General features: G+C 49.2%; 1 protein-coding gene across 1 annotated transcript in view; it reads left to right on the forward strand.

The window, feature by feature from the left end:
• The first annotated feature begins 2,755 nt into the window (after positions 1–2,755).
• Positions 2,756–22,849, forward strand: part of LOC142251108 (cytochrome P450 2C16-like) — a 34,963-nt gene continuing 14,869 nt past the window's right edge. Inside the window, exons 1-3 of the mRNA XM_075323623.1 lie at positions 2,756–2,956; positions 12,033–12,198; positions 17,899–18,048. Of these exons, the coding sequence (XP_075179738.1) occupies positions 2,774–2,956; positions 12,033–12,198; positions 17,899–18,048 (499 nt within the window). The 5' untranslated portion in view covers positions 2,756–2,773. The remainder of the gene's footprint in view (positions 2,957–12,032; positions 12,199–17,898; positions 18,049–22,849) is intronic.

Raw genomic sequence — 22,849 nt, forward strand, 5'->3', positions numbered from 1 at the left:
AGCCCTAATCGGACCGAGGAAACAGTCGCAGCATGCTGCGGGTGCAATGCGATCCTTATTTCTCTCGCACCCATTCAAGTCTATGGGGAGAGAGAAAAATCGCACTGCACTCGCAGTACACCGGTATACTGCGAGTGCAGAGCGAGAATGGCAAAAGCCGGCAACGGAGGAGAGAGAGATAAATCCCTCCCCTCCGCAGAGCCGGCCCTCCCCACCTCAGTGCTGGCCCGCCCCCCGCAGCTGAGGTCTGATCGCATGATCAGACCTCAGTCGCAATGACACTCACATGACACTCGGCTCCCGCTGTGCTGCCAGCGTGAGCCGAGTGTTATGCGAGGATCGCAGTAGTTCCCGTGTGGCCCCAGCCTAAGAACTCTCATACCTGCCCAGGAGCCACATCACGGCAAGCTCATTGCACTGGGTCCTACTCTATATTACTACCTCTTCCATAGTTTAAAAACCACATATATTTGGGAAAAGAGAGACCCACTATTAAAAAAAAAAAAAACACCTGTGGCTAATGGGGGAGGAAGACCTGAAAGCACAGTCAGTCAAATGGACATAATCCACTCACATTACATACAGACAAACAAGAAAGAAGAAAGAAGGAAGATGAAGTAATATAGAGTAGAACCCAGTACAATGAGGTTGCCGTGACGTGGTTACTGGACAGGTATGAGAATGTCCATTCTAATATGCAAATCACCTAAAAAGTATTTAGAATTTATTTGCTTTTTTAGTTGCAAGCTTTGGCATGTAAGGCTTTCTTTTTTGTCTGTACATAAAGTGAAACTGTGCCTTTAAGTCGATTGTAGTGTAAAAGACTTGTTTAAGTCACAATGTGTTCGAAGTACTGTGCATAATATTGAGTAAAAGACTGTTGGAAAAAAAAAATCAGTATCTGTGTCTGTGACTCCTCAGGGGAAGATTCTTGGTCAGCAGAAAGGCCTAAACAATGGTATGGCTTGCATACACAAAGACCACACACCCAGCCAGGATTTCCACAACCAATCTCTTCCCCTTTGCTCTGTTGAGGTGGCCGGGGCATGGACCAAAGAAAGAGGATTGCCAAGGCACCCCTCAATTCTCAACTACTGCCCCGTGCAACCCCCTCATTAGTCCCCTTGCTCTTTGGAGGTGGCTGGTGTGCGGCCCAAATAAAGAGCACTGCCAAGGTGCCCCTCTCCGCAACGTCTGCCCCGCACCTCCCCCACTTAACTACAATTAGTTTAGCTTCTGTCATTTGTTTCTCAGTCTTGATAGGGGACTTGGATCCTGCAGAAAGGACTGAGTCCATGTGCCGCCCCCGTGTCAGCAGCCGGTCGCTGCTCAGGCCCGGACCTTCAAGGGTAGTGGCTTGAGGGTCTCCGGACACGGGGGTCTCGCGGACACGCCGAATAAATGAGTGGGACGTAGATGTACGGGCTAGACCGTAGTAAGTCCATGACGCCACCCACGGTGTGTGGTGAGGTGGGACACCACAGCTGCTGTTACGGGGCACCCAGGGGAGATGTTGTGCAGCAAGTTGTTAACCCCTCCGTGGGCAGGCATGGTGGCCCCGGGACCCAGTGGCTCTGGTGCAGGGGAGATGATGACCGCAGGGGGTGCTGTTGTACTCACAGTTAGTAAAACACACAAGTCTCTGGTAAACCAAGGTGATGGTGGCCGATGCCGCCGCCGGTTGCGTTCGGGATCCCCCACCCGGCTGGTGGTCTCTATCCTCTTCCTGCACTGTTGTGTAAGGTGAACTTTCCCAGTATAAAACTCAGGAGTCCGTTCCCAGCTGGATGTGGCCTAAGGAGCCGGACCCGCAGACGCTGGCCTGTGGGATCTATGGGCCCTGGCGGTGACCTCTTATCCCTAATCGGTAGGCTGTTGTCTTATATGAGGGACTTTGGGTGGGACAGGACCTCTAGTCCTGGCCTCAATCGGTTAATTAACCAGTTCCACTTGTTTCTGGTTCCTGGCTTCAGGGTCTGAGTACCCCCCTTTGTGCTACGGTTCCGGGTCGGTTCCCCGTGTCGGTACCAGCGGGCTACAACCCTGGCCCGGTCCACCTCAGTTCCGCCGGGCCGTCTTCCCGTCTCCTGCTGACGGAGACCACCATCTGCCTCCTAGCCAAGGCACCTGGGCTCCAACCCTGGTACCGTTCAACTTGAACTTCACCGCTGGAGCTACCCTTAGCTCCAGCCCACACTATTCTCTCCAAACTAAACTCTAAAGCAATCTGCCTGTTTTTTCTGCCTCGAGCCATCTAAACCCCTGGGTGGGCGTGTCCCAACCGCCTGGTCACGCCCACTGGTGTGCCTGTCTGTCCCTAAGGGAGGTGACTAGGGTTTTCTGGTCAGCTGAGTGTTTCCTAGTGAGGGAAGGTGTTATGCAGGGGCCTATTTGTGACTACCTGGTTTTGCCAGGGCGTCACATCCACCTATCAGTCGCAAGCTCTACACTTTTTATTCTCAGTCTTGGTAATATACTGGGATCATACACAAAGAACTGAGTCCATCTATAAATCCTACTCTTGTCACTTCTTTCTCATTATTGGCAGCCTACATAGAGATCCTAGTCAAAGAACTGAGTTGACCTTTCAGTCCCGCTTCTGCCAACTGTTTCTCAGTCTTGGCAATGTACTTGAATATAGTAAACTAAGTTCACCTGTAGCTACTGAGTAACTTGGTATCAATGTCCCAAATACATCACCCATGAGACATCACCTCTATAAATTGTGCAGATCCAATTGGGGCTACATTTGATTCAAGAGACGGTTGTCAAAATGGACTTCATCGGAGGAACAACTCTGTTACTGATAGCTTGTGTAGTCTTCATTCTCCTAAGCACTACACAAGCCAGGAAATCAAATGGCAGAGGCAAATTGCCACCAGGGCCAACACCATTGCCCATCCTGGGAAATATGTTTCAACTCAATACCAAAGAAATGTTTAAGTCATTGAATAAGGTAAGTCTATATACTGTAATTCCATGTATCAATAAGAAATGGAGGACTATTCCATAATCCAAGAATTAGAAAGCGAAAGGAATGAAAATAAGACAGGTCCTTCACCGTCTACATTTCTGGATCGAATATAGATCATTACTATCTAGATATATTATAACTGTGAGACTTGGTTTAAGTCCCTAAAATGTTGAGTGATCTACTCTCCAATTACATTGGGTAGATCATTCCATAGTCTGATTGCTCTAACTGTTAAGAACTAGGGATGATCGAATATCAAAATATTTGCCTTCGCGAATATCCGACGAATAGGTCACCGCTATGCGAATATTCGATGCTCGATGTAAGTCTATGGGAAGACTTACATTACGCATCGAATATTCGAGAATAGTCGAATAGCGGCGACCTATTCGGCGAATATTTGTGGTATTCTATCATCCCCATTAAGACCCCTTTCCATTACTGATGTTTAGAATGCTATTCAACACACATACAGTGTCCACTGTTCCATTGTAAAGTCTTTATAAAGAATGAATCATGTGTCAGTTTTTTGGAGGGGGTTTATTGTCAACATATGTATTTACTTTATACTAATAAATATCATAAGATTACCTACCAGTTTTTTACAAGCTTTAAGGGATTGTCCAATTGTAAAAAAAAATACAGAAATGTGGGATTGGTTAGATATTAATATAATTTATACTCACAGTATCTAACCCATGGGGTTCCAGGTACTAGACATTCCTGTGTCCATGTAACGCCCCTGTAAACGGGTCGTTACAGGGTATTAAATGTTACCCCATTTTTTCCCGGGCAGGAGGAGTGAAGTCCACACACACACACTCACATCACACTGGCAGGAAGGAGTTAATAGCTTTTGCAGCATAAAGTTTTGAGTCCATGACTCATCCTGTCTCCTTAATGAGCAGGTGGCTGGACACAGGCAGGTCCCCATGACAACTAAGGGGGGGGAGGTCTGAATAGGAGTGAGTTTAGTGCAGAACACAGAAAGTTTGTCAGAACATCAGAGGCTGCAGCAGAGTGCAGACTTACACAGGACAGCTCCTGCTGCTGCTGAGGAGATGCCACGAGACCAGGGCTGATAACACCTAGAGGAAGGGAATGGAGCTGAGGACTGGGGATCCCTGGAGAAAGTTGTACCCAGTGGCAGTTGGTGTGTGTCCGCTACTGGAAGAGAGACAGACAGAATGGCGGCGGGTCCTCAAGATGCTCCATGCCATGGGGATCACATTATCGCACCGAAAGAGAGAGGGACCCCCAGATCACTCCACCGGCCCCTTCCTCCTACCTGCCCGGGACCGACCAAAGGCTACAGGCGGCGAGGACCAGCACCCGGGTGCAATGTGGAACGGACTTTAAATAAAGAACAACTGGAACCACACTCTGTGACTGCTGTGAGTAATGCCGCCGCCATGTGCCCCCGGTGTCCCTGAGGACTGTTGCCCTGGGTCTCATAAACTTCCCGGGGCCACCCCGCTCCACCCGTGGGGAGCGATTCCATCCGGCTGCCCGTAACACCTGCCCCGGAGAGAGACTGCGCAGTGGCGGCTGAACACCTGGCCGCAAACCACGGGTGGCGCTGCAAGCATCCCCCGTCCCTGTCCCGTACCGTTTCCTGGGGGAGAGTGATGGCAAGCTCTCCAGGAACCCCGTTACCCTCCTTCCATCCCCCTTGTAACACCAGACTGACTGTCGGACTTTCCTTTTATTGAAACCCGCCGGGGGTCACGGAAGCCGGGTCGGGCCACTCACAGCCTGACCCCGCATACCACCGGCCCAGTGACCGTGCGAGCCCTGCAAGCCCCGGCGTGGGCGTTTTAACTTGGCGCTGCGAGCAGGGTCCGGACAAGACCCGGAAACGCCGGGTGATGCGTGCCTTGTGTTTACCATCTGAAAAATTGGATTGTCTAACATTTATTTTGGTGCCCGCGGCTGCGGGTATGCGACAAATGGAGTTAGACTGTACAATGGCGTCCATTGAGAATGGGATGGGCGCCATGCATTCCAACAAGGACTGGACTTGCCCGCCCTTCGTGGGTGGGGCTACAGCGGGGCGCGAAAATCTGTACCCACCCCTTTGTTGGACATTTGCTAGGAGCCAGGAACCCTGCCTCCCCAGGACCAGGAGGAGATGGGGGAATGATATAGACTGCCCGGGTGCGAGCTTTGGCGAGTGGTGGCCGGAGGGGTGAGCCCGGCACCGCAGCCCGTACCGGGATTTGGACTACTGAGCTTTTTCCCTAAACCTGGGTACCTGGAGGGCCTTGGAGCGTCGTAAGGAGGCCTGTTCTCAAAAGTTTAAATGTTTTTTTTTTTATATGCAAATATTTCTTTTTCCATGCTTTTCTTCTCTTCCTTCTTCTTTTTCCTCCTGCCTCTTCCTATCCTTTATTGGGTCCCGGTAGAAGGGACGTGTTAATTTGTATATCTGTGAAAAGTCTTTTTTGCAGTGATGTTTGTTGTCGCAACCCCGGCGTGTTGCGTTTTTGGTCTGGAGGAGTGTAACGCCCCTGTAAACTGGTCATTACAGGGAATTAAATGTTACCCCATTTTTTCCCGGGCAGGAGGAGTGAAGTCCACACACACACTCACATCACACTGGCAGGAAGGAGTTAATAGCTTTTGCAGCATGACGTTTTGAGTCCATGACTCATCCTATCTCCTTAATGAGCAGGTGGCTGGACACAGACAGGTCCCCATGACAACCAAGGGGAGGGGGGCCTGAATAGGAGTGAGTTTAGTGCAGAACACACAGAAAGTTTGTCAGAACATCAGAGGCTGCAGCAGAGTGCAGACTTACACAGGACAGCTCCTGTTGAGGAGATGCCACGAGACCAGGGCTGATAACACCTAGAGGAAGGGAATGGAGCTGAGGACTGGGGATCCCTGGAGAAAGTTGTACCCGGTGGCGGTTGGTGTGTGTCCGCTACTGGAAGAGAGACAGACAGAATGGCAAAGCCAAGCGACACTACTCTATCCTCCTCCTCCTGGACCTGTCCTCTGCCTTCGACACAGTAGACCATTCCCTCCTACTACAGATTCTCTCATCTCTGGGCATCACAGACTTGGCCCTATCTTGGATCTCCTCATACCTAACCGACCGAACTTTCAGCGTCTCCCATTCTCACACCACTTCCTCATCTCGCCCCCTATCTGTCGGTGTCCCTCAAGGCTCAGTTCTTGGACCCCTGCTGTTCTCCATCTACACCTTCGGCCTGGGACAGCTCATAGAGTCCCACGGCTTCCAGTATCATCTCTATGCCGATGACACACAGATCTACCTCTCTGGACCTGACATTACCTCTCTACGAACCAAAATACCACAATGTTTGTCTGCTATTTCATCCTTCTTCTCTGCACGATTCCTAAAACTTAACATGGACAAAACAGAGTTCATTGTCTTTCCTCCTCCTCACTCATCTCCTCCAACAAGCCTTTCCATCAAACTTGATGGTTGCTCACTCACCCCAATCTCGCAAGCTCGTTGACTTGGAGTGACCCTCGACTCTGCTCTATCCTTCAAGCCACACATCCAAGCCCTCTTCAACTCATGCCGATTACAACTCAAAAATATTTCCCGGATCCGTGCTTTCCTTAACCAAGAATCTGCAAAAACATTAGTGCATGCCCTCATCATCTCCCGCCTCGACTACTGCAACCTCCTGCTCTCTGGCCTCCCTTCCAACACTCTTGCAGCCCTCCAATCTATCCTAAATTCTGCAGCCCACTTAATCCACCTCTCCCCTCTCTACTCGCCAGCCTCGCCACTCTGCCAATCCCTTCACTGGCTTCCCATCGCCCAACGACTCCAGTTCAAAACATTAACCATGACATACAAAGCCATGCACAACCTGTCTCCTCCCTACATCTGTGACCTAGTCTCCCGGTACCTACCTACACGCAACCTTAGATCCTCACAAGATCTCCTTCTCTGCTCCTCTCTTATCTCCTCTTCCCACAATCGTGTACAAGATTTCTCCCGTGCATCCCCCATACTCTGGAACGCTCTACCTCAGCACATCAGACTCTCCACTACCGTGGAAAGCTTCAAGAGGAACCTCAAGACCCACCTCTTCCAACAAGCCTATAACCTACAATAGCCCTCAGTCCAGTAGACCACTGCGCAACCAGCTCTGTTCTCACCTATTGTACCATCACCCATTCCCTGTAGACTGTGAGCCCTCGCGGGCAGGGTCCTCTCTCCTCCTATACCAGTCTGTCTTGTACTGTTAATGATTGTTGTACGTATACCCTCTTTCACTTGTAAAGCGCCATGGAATAAATGGCGCTATAATAATAAATAATAATAAAATAATAATAATAATGGCGGCGGGTCCCCAAGATGCTCCATGCCACGGGGATAGCATTATCGCACCGAAAGAGAGAGGGACCCCCAGATCACTCCACAGGCCCCTTCCTCCTACCTGCCCAGGATCGACCAAAGGCTACAGGCAGCGAGGACCAGCACCCGGGTGCGATGTGGAACGGACTTTAAATAAAGAACAACTGGAACCGCACTCCGTGACTGCTGTGAGTAATGCCGCCGCCCTGTGCCCCCGGTGTCCCTGAGGACTGTTGCCCTGGGTCTCATAAACCTCCCGGGGCCACCCCGGTCCACCCATGGGGAGCGATTCCATCCGGCTGCCCGTAACACCTGCCCCGGAGAGAGACTGCGCAGCGGCGGCTGAACACCTGGCCGCAAACGACGGGTGGCGCTGCAAGTGTGGCGCCCTGGACAAGCCAGGGGCCACAGAGAACAACACCAACACGCCCCACACTCCCAGCAGGCACACCGAAGTCAAAACACAAAACCCTTGTTGCCTTCCTCCAGGGGCTGATGTCCACACCAGGAGGTGGGCCAGGCGGTTGGTCCCGCCCACCGAGGAGTTTACAGTCCTGGAGGCGGGAAAACCAGGCAGTTCAGAGTTGGCAGTGAAAGTGGAAGGAGGGAGAGTAGTGAGAGAGGAGAAAAGTGACAGCTAAGCAGCCTGAAGTTGGTCCGGGTGTGTGGCCCGGACAGATCAGCAAGGTTGGCAGACGGTGGTGACCGTCTACAGGAGTGGCCGATTGGAGTCTACCGTAAGGACCGTGGACGGGCGGTGGCCCAGCGGTACCGGACCGGTACACGAAGAGAAGTCAGCACCATCTGGCAGGGGCTTACGGACCCCGGCAAGGCTAGGAGTCGCCGTGAATTTGCCAAATTCGTTAGTGAAGGGAACCTCCTGGGTTTCCCAACAGCCAAGTCCCGACAGAAGGCAACAGTCCAACCAAGTGAGAGAGACACCGCCACCGCCAAGGCAACCGTTTCTCAGGGCCAGCGCCTGCGGCCAAAAGGGGCTCCTCCGGCCCATATCCAAGCCGGGGAGCGGGTTACCGGTGGGAACCCATTGGAACCGTACAAACTACTTAGGTGCAGGGAAAGGCAGTCACCACCAACCTGCCGGGAGAAAACAACACCGCAGCCGTCTGTGGGACCCGTCCATCCAGCCGTGTGTTTTACTGAGAACTGTGTCCTCATCATTGGCTGAGTGAGTACCACCGTGCCGTGCGGCACAGCGCTGCCCCCGCGACCCTGCACCTCACCAGGCCCCGTAACCTGCCTGTCATCCCTACCTACCCCATCACCGGGCCCCGGGACAACCAACCCCCTACCCACGGAGGGGAGAACTAACAACAAAGCTGCTACCTGTCACCGCTTCCGGGATCCCCGTTCAGAGCAGCGGTGGTGTCACCAATATCACCACAACCGTGGGTGGCGTCACGGACAATAATCAAAACCCCCACAATCAAAACTCCCTTTTCACTCACGGGCGAGGAGCGCTGCTCGAGTCCCCGGGATCCGGCCCACCGCTCGAGCCACCACGAAGCAGCAGCGGCAGCCGCAGCAGCAGCGGCCGGACCCGAGCAGTGGGAGAGCGCAGCGTCCCCTCCTCCGCCCGCGACACAAGCATCCCTCGTCCCTGTCCCGTACCATTTCCTGGGGGAGAGTGATGGCAAGCTCTCCAGGAACCACGTTACCCTCATTCCATCCCCCTTGTAACACCGGACTGACTGTCGGACTTTCCTTTTATTGAAACCCGCCGGGGGTCACGGAAGCCGGGTCGGGCCACTCACAGCCTGACCCCGAATACCACTGGCCCGGTGACCGTGCGAGCCCTGCAAGCCCCGGCGCAGGCGTTTCAACTGCAAAAAGGAAAATGTTAAAAAATAAGTAATGGAGAGAGAGCACAAACGTTCTTAGGTGCTCTTTACTTTTACGAGTTGAGCCGATTGGATGCTCTGACAACCGCAACTCAAGTAACGAGTATAATGTCAATGATTGTGCAGTTTGGTTCTCCACTCACATACAGCCAGCCATACACAGAGCATTTCCGGGAAAGTGCAGGGAAGTTGGAGGTGGTTTCACACATCACCCAAGCAGGTTGTTTTTACCCCCGGTGAAAGCTATTCAGAAACTGCAAGCGGCTGTCACATTGTTTCCCGGCTCCCATCATTCACTGAAGGGAGCCAACTCTTTGTGTCAAATCGTTTACAAGCGACACATCCGAGCACCCATGATTCTTGGTCGAGCACCAAACATACCCGATCACCCTGATGCTCGGTTGAGCAAGCTCACTCATCATTAAGATAACCTTTAACTACAAGTTAATTTATTTGATTTAATCGTATATCATGATTAAAACTTTGGAAAACATGGCAACAGCTAAAACATCTGCGATTACGGATCCTTATTGTCACGGTCATCCCCTTGTTTTCTAGAGACTAGTGATAGTTTTAGGACTGGAGACCCTCATTTCCATCTGGGACTCTACAATTAAATTGTTTCCTTTCTTTTGGTGCTTTATGAGTTAATGTCAGTTTTGTTGCCAGCAGCCCATTGCAGTGCATATCAGCTGCTGCTTCTTTGTAGCCACGCCCTTTTGGGTTTAAGTAGTTGTCTTTCCCAGCAATCCCGGCTGATTATACAATCCAGTTGTATTCTGGCTGCCTTGGTGAAGGTTCTGCTGAGTATTTGTCCCGTAGTCGGAGTTTAACCTTTTTCTTGTTTGTTGCTGTTTCCCCGATATGTCTTTTCTTCCCTTGTGCCTTATTAGTGCAGCAGTGGGTCTAGTGAACCTCATCTGCCTCTCACTAGCCAGGGTATCTACAGGGCTTCTCAGAGTCTCAGGTTGCTGCTCAGCAACAGTTGTGGAGACTGTATAGGAACTAGTCAGGAGAGTAGGGATAGCTGCAGCTGAGGATAGGGGGTGTCCCATCTACCCCTCTCACTGTGTTCAGGACCCTCAATTATTATTATGTCCCTGGTGTCCTTTTTTTTTACGTCCACAGGTCTGAACGCACATGCCACACTCGTCACACTTGACAAGCGTGACATTAGGGACTGGCAAGGAGGGTAGGGACAGCTGCCTTTGAGGATAGGGTGTGTCCCATCTACCCCTCTCACTAGCTCCAGGGCCCTCCATTGTTATCAAGTATCCCATTTGTTTCTTGTGTTTTTTTGTTGTGTGTCAGACGCCCGCATATGCCATGCTTGTCACACTTGGCAGGCATAACACTTATTCATATAGATTTGTCTCCACAGGCTATTATGATGATCTCCAAAAACAATGGTGTTTCATTCTAATCATTAGTCATCTGACTGCTGGGGCCCATAATTGGGTACGGAGGCCAAGTGACTGTAATGGGCCATCATCAAATAACATGGCGTAGACTATTTGATTAGCTCAAAGGGTCCAATGGGTCAGAGGGAGTGAATATATACTATTGTAGTATATCCTTTTACTCATCCCTTGATTCTGCAATTTTTAATTTTTTTTTTAAAGCTGAACAACTATAAGAAGTTGTTGTTTTCTATCCTCTGATTAGAAGAGACAAAGTAATTAAAATATGTAGTACACATCATGGATTGTGTACGTGCCAGTCATCTGTTAATAACAAAGCCATATCTTGCTATGTTTGTTCATTTCTCTGTTTCGTAAGGGTTTTCGAGAATTGATTGTCTAAAAAAACAAGAGTTAATTATTGACCCTCATTTACTTGTAGCTTAAGGGGGCTTTACACGCAACGACATCGCAAACGAGATGTCGTTGGGGTCACGGAATTCGTGACGCACATCCGGCCTCGTTAGCGACGTCGTTGCGTGTGAAATGCACGAAAGACCATTAATGATCAAAATTACTTACCTTATCGTTGATCGTTGACACGCCGTTCAAATCCCAAATGTCGTTGCTGGTTCAAGACGCAGGTTGTTCGTCGTTCCTGCGGCAGCACACCTTGCTATGTGTGACACCCCAGGAATGACGAACAACACCATACCTTCATCCTCCGGCAACGAGGTGGGCGTGTCTTACCTTTGGCTGCTTTCCGCCCCTCTGCTTCTATTAGACGGCTGCCATGTGACGTCGCTGTGATGCCACACGAACCGCCCCCTTAGAAAGGAGGCGGTTCGCCGGTCACAGCGACGTCGTTAGGCAGGTAAGTCCGTGCGACGGGTCCTAGCAATGTTGTGCGCCATGGGCAGCGATTTGCCCATGACGCAGAACCGACGGGGGCGGGTGCTTTCACCAGCGACATTGCTTAGCGATGTCGCTGCATGTAAAGCAGCCTTTAGTCCAATGAGGTTCAGCTGAAGAAAATGAAAATGCAAATTCTAATCCGCTTTTTTTGTTGTGTCTTCTCCTAGAATTAGAATATCAAAATTACGAAACTACCGAAATGTAATATAACACTCACATGTTTTCGTTGCCTTTGGAGTTAAAAGGAAATTTGGGAAAAAATTGTTTTCTTGAGGGAGGGTGCACAACGGATACACAAAATTTCTGTTGTCCAAATATGTTATGCCACCAGGTTAAAAAATACTAACAAACATCACTTACTGTTTCCTATGGTCAATTAAAAGAGCAGAAAATTGGCAAGTTATTGTTTTCTTCTCCCATCGTGTGACTTTAGTTACATAGTTATGGCATTTATTATATAATTCATCTATGTTGGAAAATTGGTTTATGGTTTACTGTACTGACCAAATTCAGTTGACCTGTTCGGTTTGTGTCCCCACTAGCTCAGTGAGAAGTATGGACCGGTATACACCATCCATATGGGCATGGATCCCGTTGTGGTACTGTGCAGTTATGATGCGGTGAAGGAGGCTCTCATAGACAATGCCGAAGACTTTGGTGCCAGGGGACACATGCCACTTCTGGACAGGATATCTTCTGGAGGGCACGGTGAGCAAAAAGACTAGATTTAGTTTACAAATGCATTGTATGATTAAAATTACAATTGTATACTACTTTATAATACAGGAACATGAGGTTTAATTAAAATGCGTCTCAAACTTGACACTTAAACCTGATCTCTGATCTCGATTAACCTTATGCCGCTACCTAGCATGAAAGGAGAAGAAATGAATCATTCCACCACCAATTTGGAAGTGCCTCCTATATATACTGTATATACATAAATAGGAAGTACTTCCAAATTGGTGGTGGACCGATTAGTTTCTTATAAATATATAGATGGGGAAAGAGACAGACCGGGAAAGACACAGACCTGGAAAGAGACAGACCTGGAAAGAGACAGCCGGGCAAAGAGACAGCCGGGCAAAGAGACAGCCGGGCAAAGAGACAGCCGGGCAAAGAGGCAGCCCTGGAAAGAGACAGCCCTGGAAAGAGACAGCCCTGGAAAGAGACAGACCTTGAAAGAGACAGATCTGGAAAGACACTGACCTGGAAAGAGACAGATGGGCAAAGAGACAGCCGGATAAAGAGACAGCCCTGGAAAGAGACAGACCTGGAAAGAGACTGACCTGGAAAGAGACAGCCGGGCAAAGAGACAGCCGGGCAAAGAGACAGCCCTGGAAAGAGACAGCCCTGGAAAGAGACAGCCCTGGAAAGAGACAGACCTTGAAAGAGACAGATCTGGAAAGACACTGACCTGGAAAGAGACAGATGGGCAAAGAGACAGCCGGATAAAGAGACAGCCCTGGAAAGAGACAGACCTGGAAAGAGACTGACCTGGAAAGAGACAGCTGGGCAAAGAGACAGCCTGGCAAAGAGACAGCCGGGCAAAGAGGCAGACCTGGAAAGAGACAGACCTGGAAAGAGACAGATGGGGAAAGAGACAGACGGGGAAAGAGACAGCCCTGGAAAGAGACAGCCGGGCAAAGAGACAGCCGGGCAAAGAGGCAGACCTGGAAAGAGACAGACCTGGAAAGAGACAGATGGGGAAAGAGACAGACGGGGAAAGAGACAGCCCTGGAAAGAGACAGCCGGGCAAAGAGACAGCCGGGCAAAAAGGCAGACCTGGAAAGAGACAGCCCTGGAAAGAGACAGCCCTGGAAAGAGACAGCCGGGCAAAGAGAAAGCCCTGGAAAGAGACAGCCCTGGAAAGAGACAGACAGGGAAAGAGACAGACCTGGAAAGAGACAGAAAGTGCAACACAAAGTGCAATGTGCATAAAAACATGTGCTGATAGTCAGGACAGCATGTCAGAATAAGACAGACTAAAATAATCAGAATGCCTTGCAGGGTATGAGTATACAAACAGTGTATATAGTCAAAGTTCATACAATATAAGCATAATGATGAACACTCAATTGTATTACAGTGAAACATCAAATAAGCAGCCTAGACAGACACGTATAGTGGTCACATAGGACCTAACACAGAGCAGGAGTATATAAAGAGTGTATATAATCCAAGTTCATGCATAATGAGCAGAATAATGAACAGCTGAATACATCATGATCCCCACCAGGAGGAGACGTTAAAGCCTGCCTGACACGCCGCCCTGCACCTCAGACGCGTTTCGCCACCACCTCACCGATGAAGCTGGTGGCGAAACGCGTCTGAGGTGCAGGGCGGCGTGTCAGGCAGGCTTTAACATCTCCTCCTGGTGGGCTATCATACCTTCCTGGTTTAACCCTTGCATATTATGGATGTTCTTGGTGGCTATACAAATGAGTGTTTCTGGTGGGCTACCGTATCTTTTACTGTATGTGCCTTTATCTATTGGTAGCTCCCAGATAAGCATGTCTATTCAGGTCAAGTGTGGAGTTTAATCATGATGTATTCAGCTGTTCATTATTCTGCTCATTATGCATGAACTTGGATTATATACACTCTTTATATACTCCTGCTCTGTGTTAGGTCCTATGTGACCACTATACGTGTCTGTCTAGGCTGCTTATTTGATGTTTCACTGTAATACAATTGAGTGTTCATCATTATGCTTATATTGTATGAACTTTGACTATATACACTGTTTGTATACTCATACCCTGCAAGGCATTCTGATTATTTTAGTCTGTCTTATTCTGACATGCTGTCCTGACTATCAGCACATGTTTTTATGCACATTGCACTTTGTGTTGCACTTTTTGTATCCCTTTGAACTATATAAATAAATTTTTCAAAAAAAAAAATTTAAAATATTATCACTGTCTGTTCATAAGTGAGCATAATTTTTGTATATGGAGGTCAATATAGGTTCCTTTAGTTTATATTTGGTGACTCTCTATGTCTGTAATGACTAGGATGGACTGGAATATTCAGTTTTGTTTTCTTCTGGAAAGAGACAGACCTGCAAAGAGACAGCAGGGCAAAGAGACAGCCTGGCAAAGAGACAGCTGGACAAAGAGACAGCAGGGCAAAGAGACAGCCTGGCAAAGAGACAGCTGGACAAAGAGACAGCCGGACAAAGGGACAGCCTTGGAAAGAAACAGACCTGGAAAGAGACAGACCTGGAAAGAGACAGACCTGGAAAGAGACAGACCTGCAAAGAGACAGCAGGGCAAAGAGACAGCCGGACAAAGAGACAGCCGGACAAAGAGACAGCCTTGGAAAGAAACAGACCTGGAAAGAGACAGACCTGGAAAGAGACAGACCTGGAAAGAGACAGACCTGCAAAGAGACAGCCTGGCAAAGAGACAGCCGGACAAAGGGACAGCCTTGGAAAGAAACAGACCTGGAAAGAGACAGACCTGGAAAGAGACAGACCTGGAAAGAGACAGACCTGCAAAGAGACAGCCTGGCAAAGAGACAGCCGGACAAAGAGACAGCCGGACAAAGAGACAGCCGGACAAAGAGACAGCCCTGGAAAGAAACAGACCTGGAAAGAGACAGACCTGGAAAGAGACAGACCTGGAAAGACACAGCCGGGCAAAGAGACAGCCGGGCAAAGAGACAGCCGGGCAAAGAGACAGCCCTGGAAAGAGACAGCCCTAGAAAGAGACAGACCTAGAAAGAGACAGACAGGGAAAGAGACAGACCTGGAAAGAGACAGACCTGGAAAGAGACAGACGGGGAAAGAGACAGACCGGGAAAGAAACAGACAAAGACAGACGGGAAAAGAGACAGACGGGGAAAGAGACAGACAGACACAGAGATGGAGACAGACTGATACAAATACAGACAGAGACATAGACACAGACAGACAACGAAAGACACAGACAGACAGCGACACACAGACAAAGACTGGGAGAGAGACAGAGAGACAGTTACTACCCCGGGCAACGCCCGGGTACTACAGCTAGTATATATATATATATATATATATATATATATATATACACAGTACAGTTTAGTTCTCACATTATATATTGACCCTTTGCCAACATATATTGACCCCTTACTAAATCACTACACTTTTCCCCCAATAAAAAAATGGATGTATGTGATATTGCCGCATTCGGAAAACTCCGATCTTGCAAAGTCTAAAAATTATCAACCCAATTTGTAAACAGAAAATAAAATTTTAAATGACAAAATTAAGTTTTTTTGTCACTACAATAACACAAAAAATGTTGTAACAAGTGATCAAAACATCAAATGTATTCCAAAATTGGTATTAACAACTATGTTCTTTTGCCCCGCAAAATTAAACCCTCACATGGCTCCATCAACCAAAAAAATGTAATAATCTTACGAGTCTCAGAAAATGGTAACAGAATCAAAAAAAGTTTTTCAAAGTCCTGATTTTTTTTATTCACCAGTAAAATAATAAGAAACACTGGACAAGTTATCTATCGCCGTAATCGTCCTGATCAGGAGAATCCTAGTGAGAGGTTATTTTTACCACACAATGTGCACTGTAAAAACAACTCCCAAAAAGCAATATCAAAATTTCAGTTTTTTTCGCAATTTCACCGCATTGGGATTTTTTCCTCCTTTTCCAGTACACTACGTGGTAAAATGAATAATGGCATTTAAAAGTAACAACTTGTCCAGCAAAAAGTAAGCCCTTGTGTGTCTATGCGGACAGAAAAATAAAAAAAAGTTATGGCTCTTGGAAGATGGAGAGAAAAAAAAAGAAATTGCAAAAACAGAAATTGGGTGCATCAAGAGGGGATTTAAGTGGGTGTTACTCGCAAGCGATATCGCTGGTGAATGCCCCAGCCCCCGTCGTTTGTGCGTCACGGGCAGATCACTGCCTGTGGCGCACAATATCGTTAGGAGCCGTCACATGGACTTACCTGCCTAGCGACGTCGCTGTTGCGGCGAACCGCCTCCTTTCTAAGGGGGCGGTTCATACGGCGTAACAGCGGCGTTACTAAGTGTCCGCCCAATAGAAGACGAGGGGCGGAGATGAGCGTAACATCCCGCTCACCTCCTTCCTTCCTCATTGCCGGCGGCCGCAGGTAAGCTGTAGTTCGTCGTTCCCGAGGTGTCACACATAGCGATGTATGCTGCCTCGGGAACGACGAACAACCTGCAAGCTCAACAACCAACGCTTTTTTGAAAAGGAACGACGTGTCAACGATGGACGATAAGGTGAGTATGTTCAATTGTTAATGGTCGCTCCTTGCTGTCACACGCAACGATGTCGCTAACGATGCCGGATGTGCGTCATGGAATCCGTGACCCCGGCGATATATCGTTAGATACGTTGTTGCGTGTAACGGGGCCTTAAAGCATTTAACAAAATAAGGCATAAGTTCAGCTATCAAGAGAACATGTGGTTCTTTCACCTCATTTTACCATTAAGTAACTGGTGGATGCTTTATCCTGGTAGAAACTAAGTGGATGGATGAATCTACTGTATGGTATGTCTGAATCGTAAAGCACTTCAGAATATGTTGATGCTATAGAAAAAAAATATTATGATCATTTGTCTCTTGCTCTTTCCATTCAAATTGTAGTGTAACTTGAAGAAAAGCCAAAAATGCTTAACTGTTTATATGTCGCCTATATATATTTTAATACAAAAAGCCAAACCTAACCATTTAGCCTCCATCTAGGTACTTTGAATTCTATTTGGTGGTTAGTTGGTGAGTTGGATAAGCTACAAAATAATTGTAATTGAAAATCCCCTTTAATTGCTGTCTTAAGGCGGCATTACACGGTAAGATATATCTAACGATATGTCGTCGGGGTCACGGAATTCGTGACGCACATCCGGCATCGTTAGAGATGTCATACCGTATGACAGCTCCGAATGACTGTGAACGAGCAAAAATACTCACCTTATCGTTGCTCGTTGACACGTCGTTCATTTTCATAAAGTCGGTCACATTCCTGGATGCAGGTTCTTCGTCATTCCTGAGGCAGCACACGTCGCTCCGTGTGACACCCCAGGAACGACGAACACAACTTACCTGCGTCCCGCCGGCAATGCGGAAGGAAGAAGGTGGGCGGGATGTTATGTCCCGCTCATCTCCGCCCCTCCGCTTCGATTTGGCGGCCGCTGTGTGACGCCGAACGTCCCTCCCCCTTCAGGAAGAGGATGTTCGCCACCCACAGCGAGGTCGGATGGGAGGTAAGTACGTGTGACAAGGGGTAAACGACTTTGTGCCCAACAGGCAACAAATTGCCCGTGATGCACAAACGACGGGGCGGGTGCGATCGCACGATATATCGTCCCGTGTAACGGGGCCTTTACAGTACCTTTATGGGTATTGTTACTAGTCATTCTACATTCTTTTTCAGGGTTGGTCGCCAGTAATGGTGAACGCTGGAGACAGTTACGCCGCTTCACTTTGATGACACTAAGGAACTTTGGAATGGGAAAAAGAAGCATTGAGCAGAGAATTCAAGAAGAGGTCCAGTTCCTTATAGAAGAAATCAGAAAGAGCAAAGGTGAGAACTACATAAAAATATCAAGCTATACATGTAGCGCCCCTGAAGCCATCAAGGAGCTACAAGGTTCTGCATCCCCACCAGGATGCAGGGCCTACCCCCTAGGGCCGCGGAAGACCAGTGCTGGTCGCACACAAACACTTCACAAAATCACAGTTTTCCCCAACAATCCCCCATACAATGGTGCAACGCTAGGATCGGACCAATGGATGGCCACCTAGAGGTGAAGCCAGTCCAGTCCACTAGTTGACTAGGTGGGAGGGGCGGACTGTGGACAGTCGGTCAGAGAGTGAAGGTGGACGTGAAGAGACATATTGACTTGGAGTGAACAGTAACCTAGTGCCCAGGAGGTTAGTTGCCGGTGGAGTATGGTGGAGAACTCCCGGAACTATGCACCGACGGCGTACAGGACCCTAGGTCAGGCATAAAGCTCCAGGCAGGCCTGATAACACCTGCACAGCAAGGGGACCATCAAGGACCTCGCTGACCCTAAAAATCCAAGACTTAGTAGCAAAGAGAGAGCCGGGACAGGACCAGAGACTCCAACCCCACAGGGCATCACGCTACCGTCATATGGACAGCAGTGGGAAAACCACTGGACAGGGACCACCAGTTGCTGTACGCCACGGGGACCCACTAACCAGAAACAGGTGCAGGGGAAGAAGGTACCAGATTACTACACTGGCACGGAGACAAAGGGGACCTGAAGGTGAAACCAGCCGGCCTCGGGTGACCAGTTACCACCAAAAAGTGAGTAAAGATCCAGTTGCACTGAACCCCTTGTGGGGACTACCTTCTTCCAACACCCGTCATTACATCTACCCTCCGGGGCCTGGCCCTGCTTGCGGAGGATCTAACATCCAGGCTGCCATTAACACCAGCCCCAGTAGTGGACAATGTGCAGCGGCGGCTCCATCTACATAGCCGCAATACCACAGATGGCGTCACGTGTGAACACTAATCTAATCCATTGTAAATATATCCCCTTTTCAAAAAGCACCCAGGGCACGGAACCGGGCAACGGCCACCAAAGTGACATTCCCAATATATATACTGCCCGGGACCAAGTACCCCATAACCCTGGGCGACACATACAGATGTTAGGTCTTGTAGATCTGCACCTGAACAGTTATGTTGCCCTCCTACACATGCTCTAGCTTCCCGATGGGTCACCTGTTGCCCTTCGCTGGAAACATGGGGCGGGGTGTTACCGTTGGGGGTGGAGCTTGCATGAGTACCCAGGGGGTCGCTGGAAGTCGGGACGCCTCTGCTTCCAGCATTAGTGTCACTCAGGGGCTCCGGGATAGCAGGGCCCCTGGAGTGAGCTGTTGCCAGCGGATACGTGACGCTGTATCCTCTGACATAGCCAGATGGTACGCTTGTTTCTTTTTCTTTCTGCAGCCAATAACCGATCTTTTAGAAAGTAAAAAAGCAGCTGCCAAAATGCAGGTTTTCCTGACGGTTTTTGCTGCTTTTCTTGCCTTATTTTTGCCAGGATTCCAAAGTCAGGTTTGATTCCACCTTGCAAGCATGAGCAATTCAAGCCACGAATACAAAATGTTTGGGAAACCATGAAACACTTTTGGATAAAAGGGCAACTAGATCCAATTATTTAAGGGAAAAGTTTTTTTAATGTCAGAAAAAATAGGGACGATTCTGACCAAAAACGCTTGATACATGTATGAACTAAGGTTTGACCGATGGGTTGTGTTGTGTACTAATTCTGTTTTTAATCCTGTCTTCATTTTAATTGTTGGAATAAAATATGTGCTGTTTTACGGATTCCTTCCTTTGGCGGATGCTGTTTTTCTTCTCTCATGTGGATAAATGGTAACAAGTGCTTGTACTGTATACTGTCTGGTCCAATCATCAATATAATAAACTAGCTGTAGTACCCGGCGTTGCCCGGGATAGTAACTGTCTCTCTGTCTCTCTCCCAGTCTCTGTCTGTGTGTTTCTGTCTGTCTCTCTGTCTGTCTCTTTCCTTGTCTGTCTGTGTCTATGTCTCTGTTTGTCTTTGTATCAGTCTATCTGTCTCTATCTCTGTGTCTCTGTGTCTGTCTCAATGCTTGTGTCTGTCTGTCTCTCTCTCTTGCCCTGTCTGTGTCTTGCGCCGTCTGTCTCTAGCCCCGTCTGTCTCTTTCCAGGTCTATCTCTTTCCCCATCTGTCTCTTTCCTCGTCTGTCCCTTTCCAGGTCTGTCTCTTTGCCCGGCTGTCTCTTTGCCCGGCAGTCTCTTTGCCTGGCTGTCTCTTTGCCCGACTGTCTCTTTCCAGGGCTGTCTCTTTCCAGGGCTGTCTCTTTGCCCGGCAGTCTCTTTGCCTGGCTGTCTCTTTGCCCGACTGTCTCTTTCCAGGGCTGTCTCTTTCCAGGGCTGTCTCTTTGCCCGGCTGTCACTTTGCTCTACTGTCTCTTTGCCTGGCTGTCTCTTTGCCCGACTGTCTCTTTGCAGGGCTGTCTCTTTCCAGGACTGTCTCTTTCCCCGGCTGTCTCTTTCCTCGTCTGTCTCTTTCCAGGTCTGTCTCTTTGCCCGTTCGTCTCTTTGTCTGTCTGTCTCTTTTCCCGTCTGTCTCTTTCCAGGTCTGTCTCTTTGCCCAGCTGTCTCCTTGCCCGCCTGTCTCTTTGCCTGGCTGTCTCTTTCCAGGTATGTCTCTTTCCCGGGCTGTCTCTTTCCAGGTCTGTCTCTTTCCAGAGCTGTCTCTTTCCCCATCTGTCAATGGTAAGAAAAGGTGATTTTGAAGTGCAGGTGACATAAGTGAGTGAGCAATCGGATGTAGGGAGTGAAGGAGAGATCTGAGTCAATTATAACCCCAAGACAGCGGGTGTGATGCTTGAGAGTAATGGTAGAACCACACACAGAAATGACAATCTTGGGTTTAGGAAAGTTAGTAGAGGGAGGAAACGTTATCTACTGTATATAGAGGTGTTATCAGTCATTGTACAGGAGGAAGTAGAGGTGAGCTGTGACATCACTATTGTGGATCCTGTGTTATCGACTGTGTATAAAGGTGTTATCAGTCATTGTACAGGAGGAAGTAGAGGTGAGCTGTGACATCACTATTGTGGATCCTGTGTTATCGACTGTGTATAAAGGTGTTATCAGTCATTGTACAGGATGGGGAGAATGTGAGCTGTGACATAACCTATTGTGAATGGTGGATGCTGTGTTATCTACTGTATATAGAGATGTTATCAGTCATCGTACAGGTGGAGGATGAGGTGAGCTGTGACATCACTATTGTGGATCTTAAGTTATCGACTGTGTATAGAGGTGTTATCAGTCATTGAACAAGAGGGGGAGGATGTGAGCTGTGACATCACCTATTGTGACTAGTGGATCCTGTGTTATCTACTGTATATAGAGGTGTAATTAGTCATTGTAGAGGAGGAGGATGAGGTGAGCTGTGACATTACTATTGTGGATCATGAGTTATCGACTGTGTATAAGTTGTCGCGGGCGGTGGGGCGCTGCGCTCGCTAACGCTCGGGTCCGACGCTGCTGCTGCCCGGTGGCTCAAGCGGTGGGCCGGATCAGGGGACTCGAGCGGTGCTCCTCGCCCGTGAGTGAAAAGGGGGTGGTTTGTTTGGGGATTTAGTCCGTGACGCCACCCACGGGTTGTGGTGAAGATGGGCACCACCGCTGCTGGTGACGGGGATCCCGGGAGCGATGGTAGGGAGCAGCTGGGATGTTGTTTTCCCCCTCCGTGGGTAGGGGTTGGTGGTCCCGGAGCCCGGTGGTGTGACGGGGAGGCAGGGTTGGTGAAGTGCAGGGTTGCAGGAACAGTGCGGTGTGGTGCCGGATGGCACGGGTGTACTCACTCAGCAATAGATGCACAAAGGCTCCGGTAAACCAAACGGCTTGATGGACGGGTCCCGCAGCCGGCTGCAGTGTCTCTCCCCAGACAGGTGATGGTGGCTGTCTTTCCCTGCATCTTTGTGTACTGTGTTGACTCCGATGGCTTCCCAACGGTAGTCCGCTCCCCGGCGTATAGGTGCCGTAGGAGCCCGTTTGCCCGCAAGCGCTGGCCCTTGAATTTCTAGCCTGTGGCGGTGGCTGTATATCCTCACGGTTTGGACGGTTGCCTTCTGACGGGACTTGGGTAGTTAGGAAACCCCTGGGGTTCCTGTCACATTCGGATTTGACTATTGACGGCGGCTCCAAGCCTGGTCGGGGTCCGATGGCCCTGCCTGTGCGCTTAGCTTCGCTCTGTTCCCCGGTCCGGTACCGGTGGGCCGACGCCCAACCCCGGTCCTTACGGCTCTGCGGAGTTCCACCAACTCCTGCAGACGGCCACCACCGTCTGCCAACCTTGCTGTCAGTGCCTGGGCTCCGATCCAGACACACGCAGTTTGCGACTTCTCACTTTCACCTCCTGAACAAATCTGTCTCTTTTCCCGCCTCCAGGCCTGTGAACTCCTCGGTAGGTGGGGCCAACCGCCTGGCTCCGCCCCACCTGGTGTGGACATCAGACCCTGGAGGGAGGCAAAAAGGGTTTTCGTCTGACTAATGTAACTGTCTGGGGGGTGGGGGTGTGTGTGTTGTTATGTATGTGACTACCTGGCTAGTCCAGGGCGTCACATATAGAGGTGTTATCAGTCATTGTACAGGAAAGGGAGGACGTCAGCTGTGACATCACCTATTGTGAATGGTGGATGTGATGTCATAAACTGTGTATAGTGGTGTGATCAGTCAGGAGGAAGAGAAGGTGAGTTATGATATTCTCTATTGTGATTTTTGGATCCTGTTATCAACTCTATATAGAGGTATCAGTCATTGCACAGAAGGAAGAGGAAGTGAGCTG

This window comes from Anomaloglossus baeobatrachus, chromosome 9, assembly GCF_048569485.1.
Source record: "Anomaloglossus baeobatrachus isolate aAnoBae1 chromosome 9, aAnoBae1.hap1, whole genome shotgun sequence".
NCBI classification, from domain to species: domain Eukaryota; kingdom Metazoa; phylum Chordata; class Amphibia; order Anura; family Aromobatidae; genus Anomaloglossus; species Anomaloglossus baeobatrachus.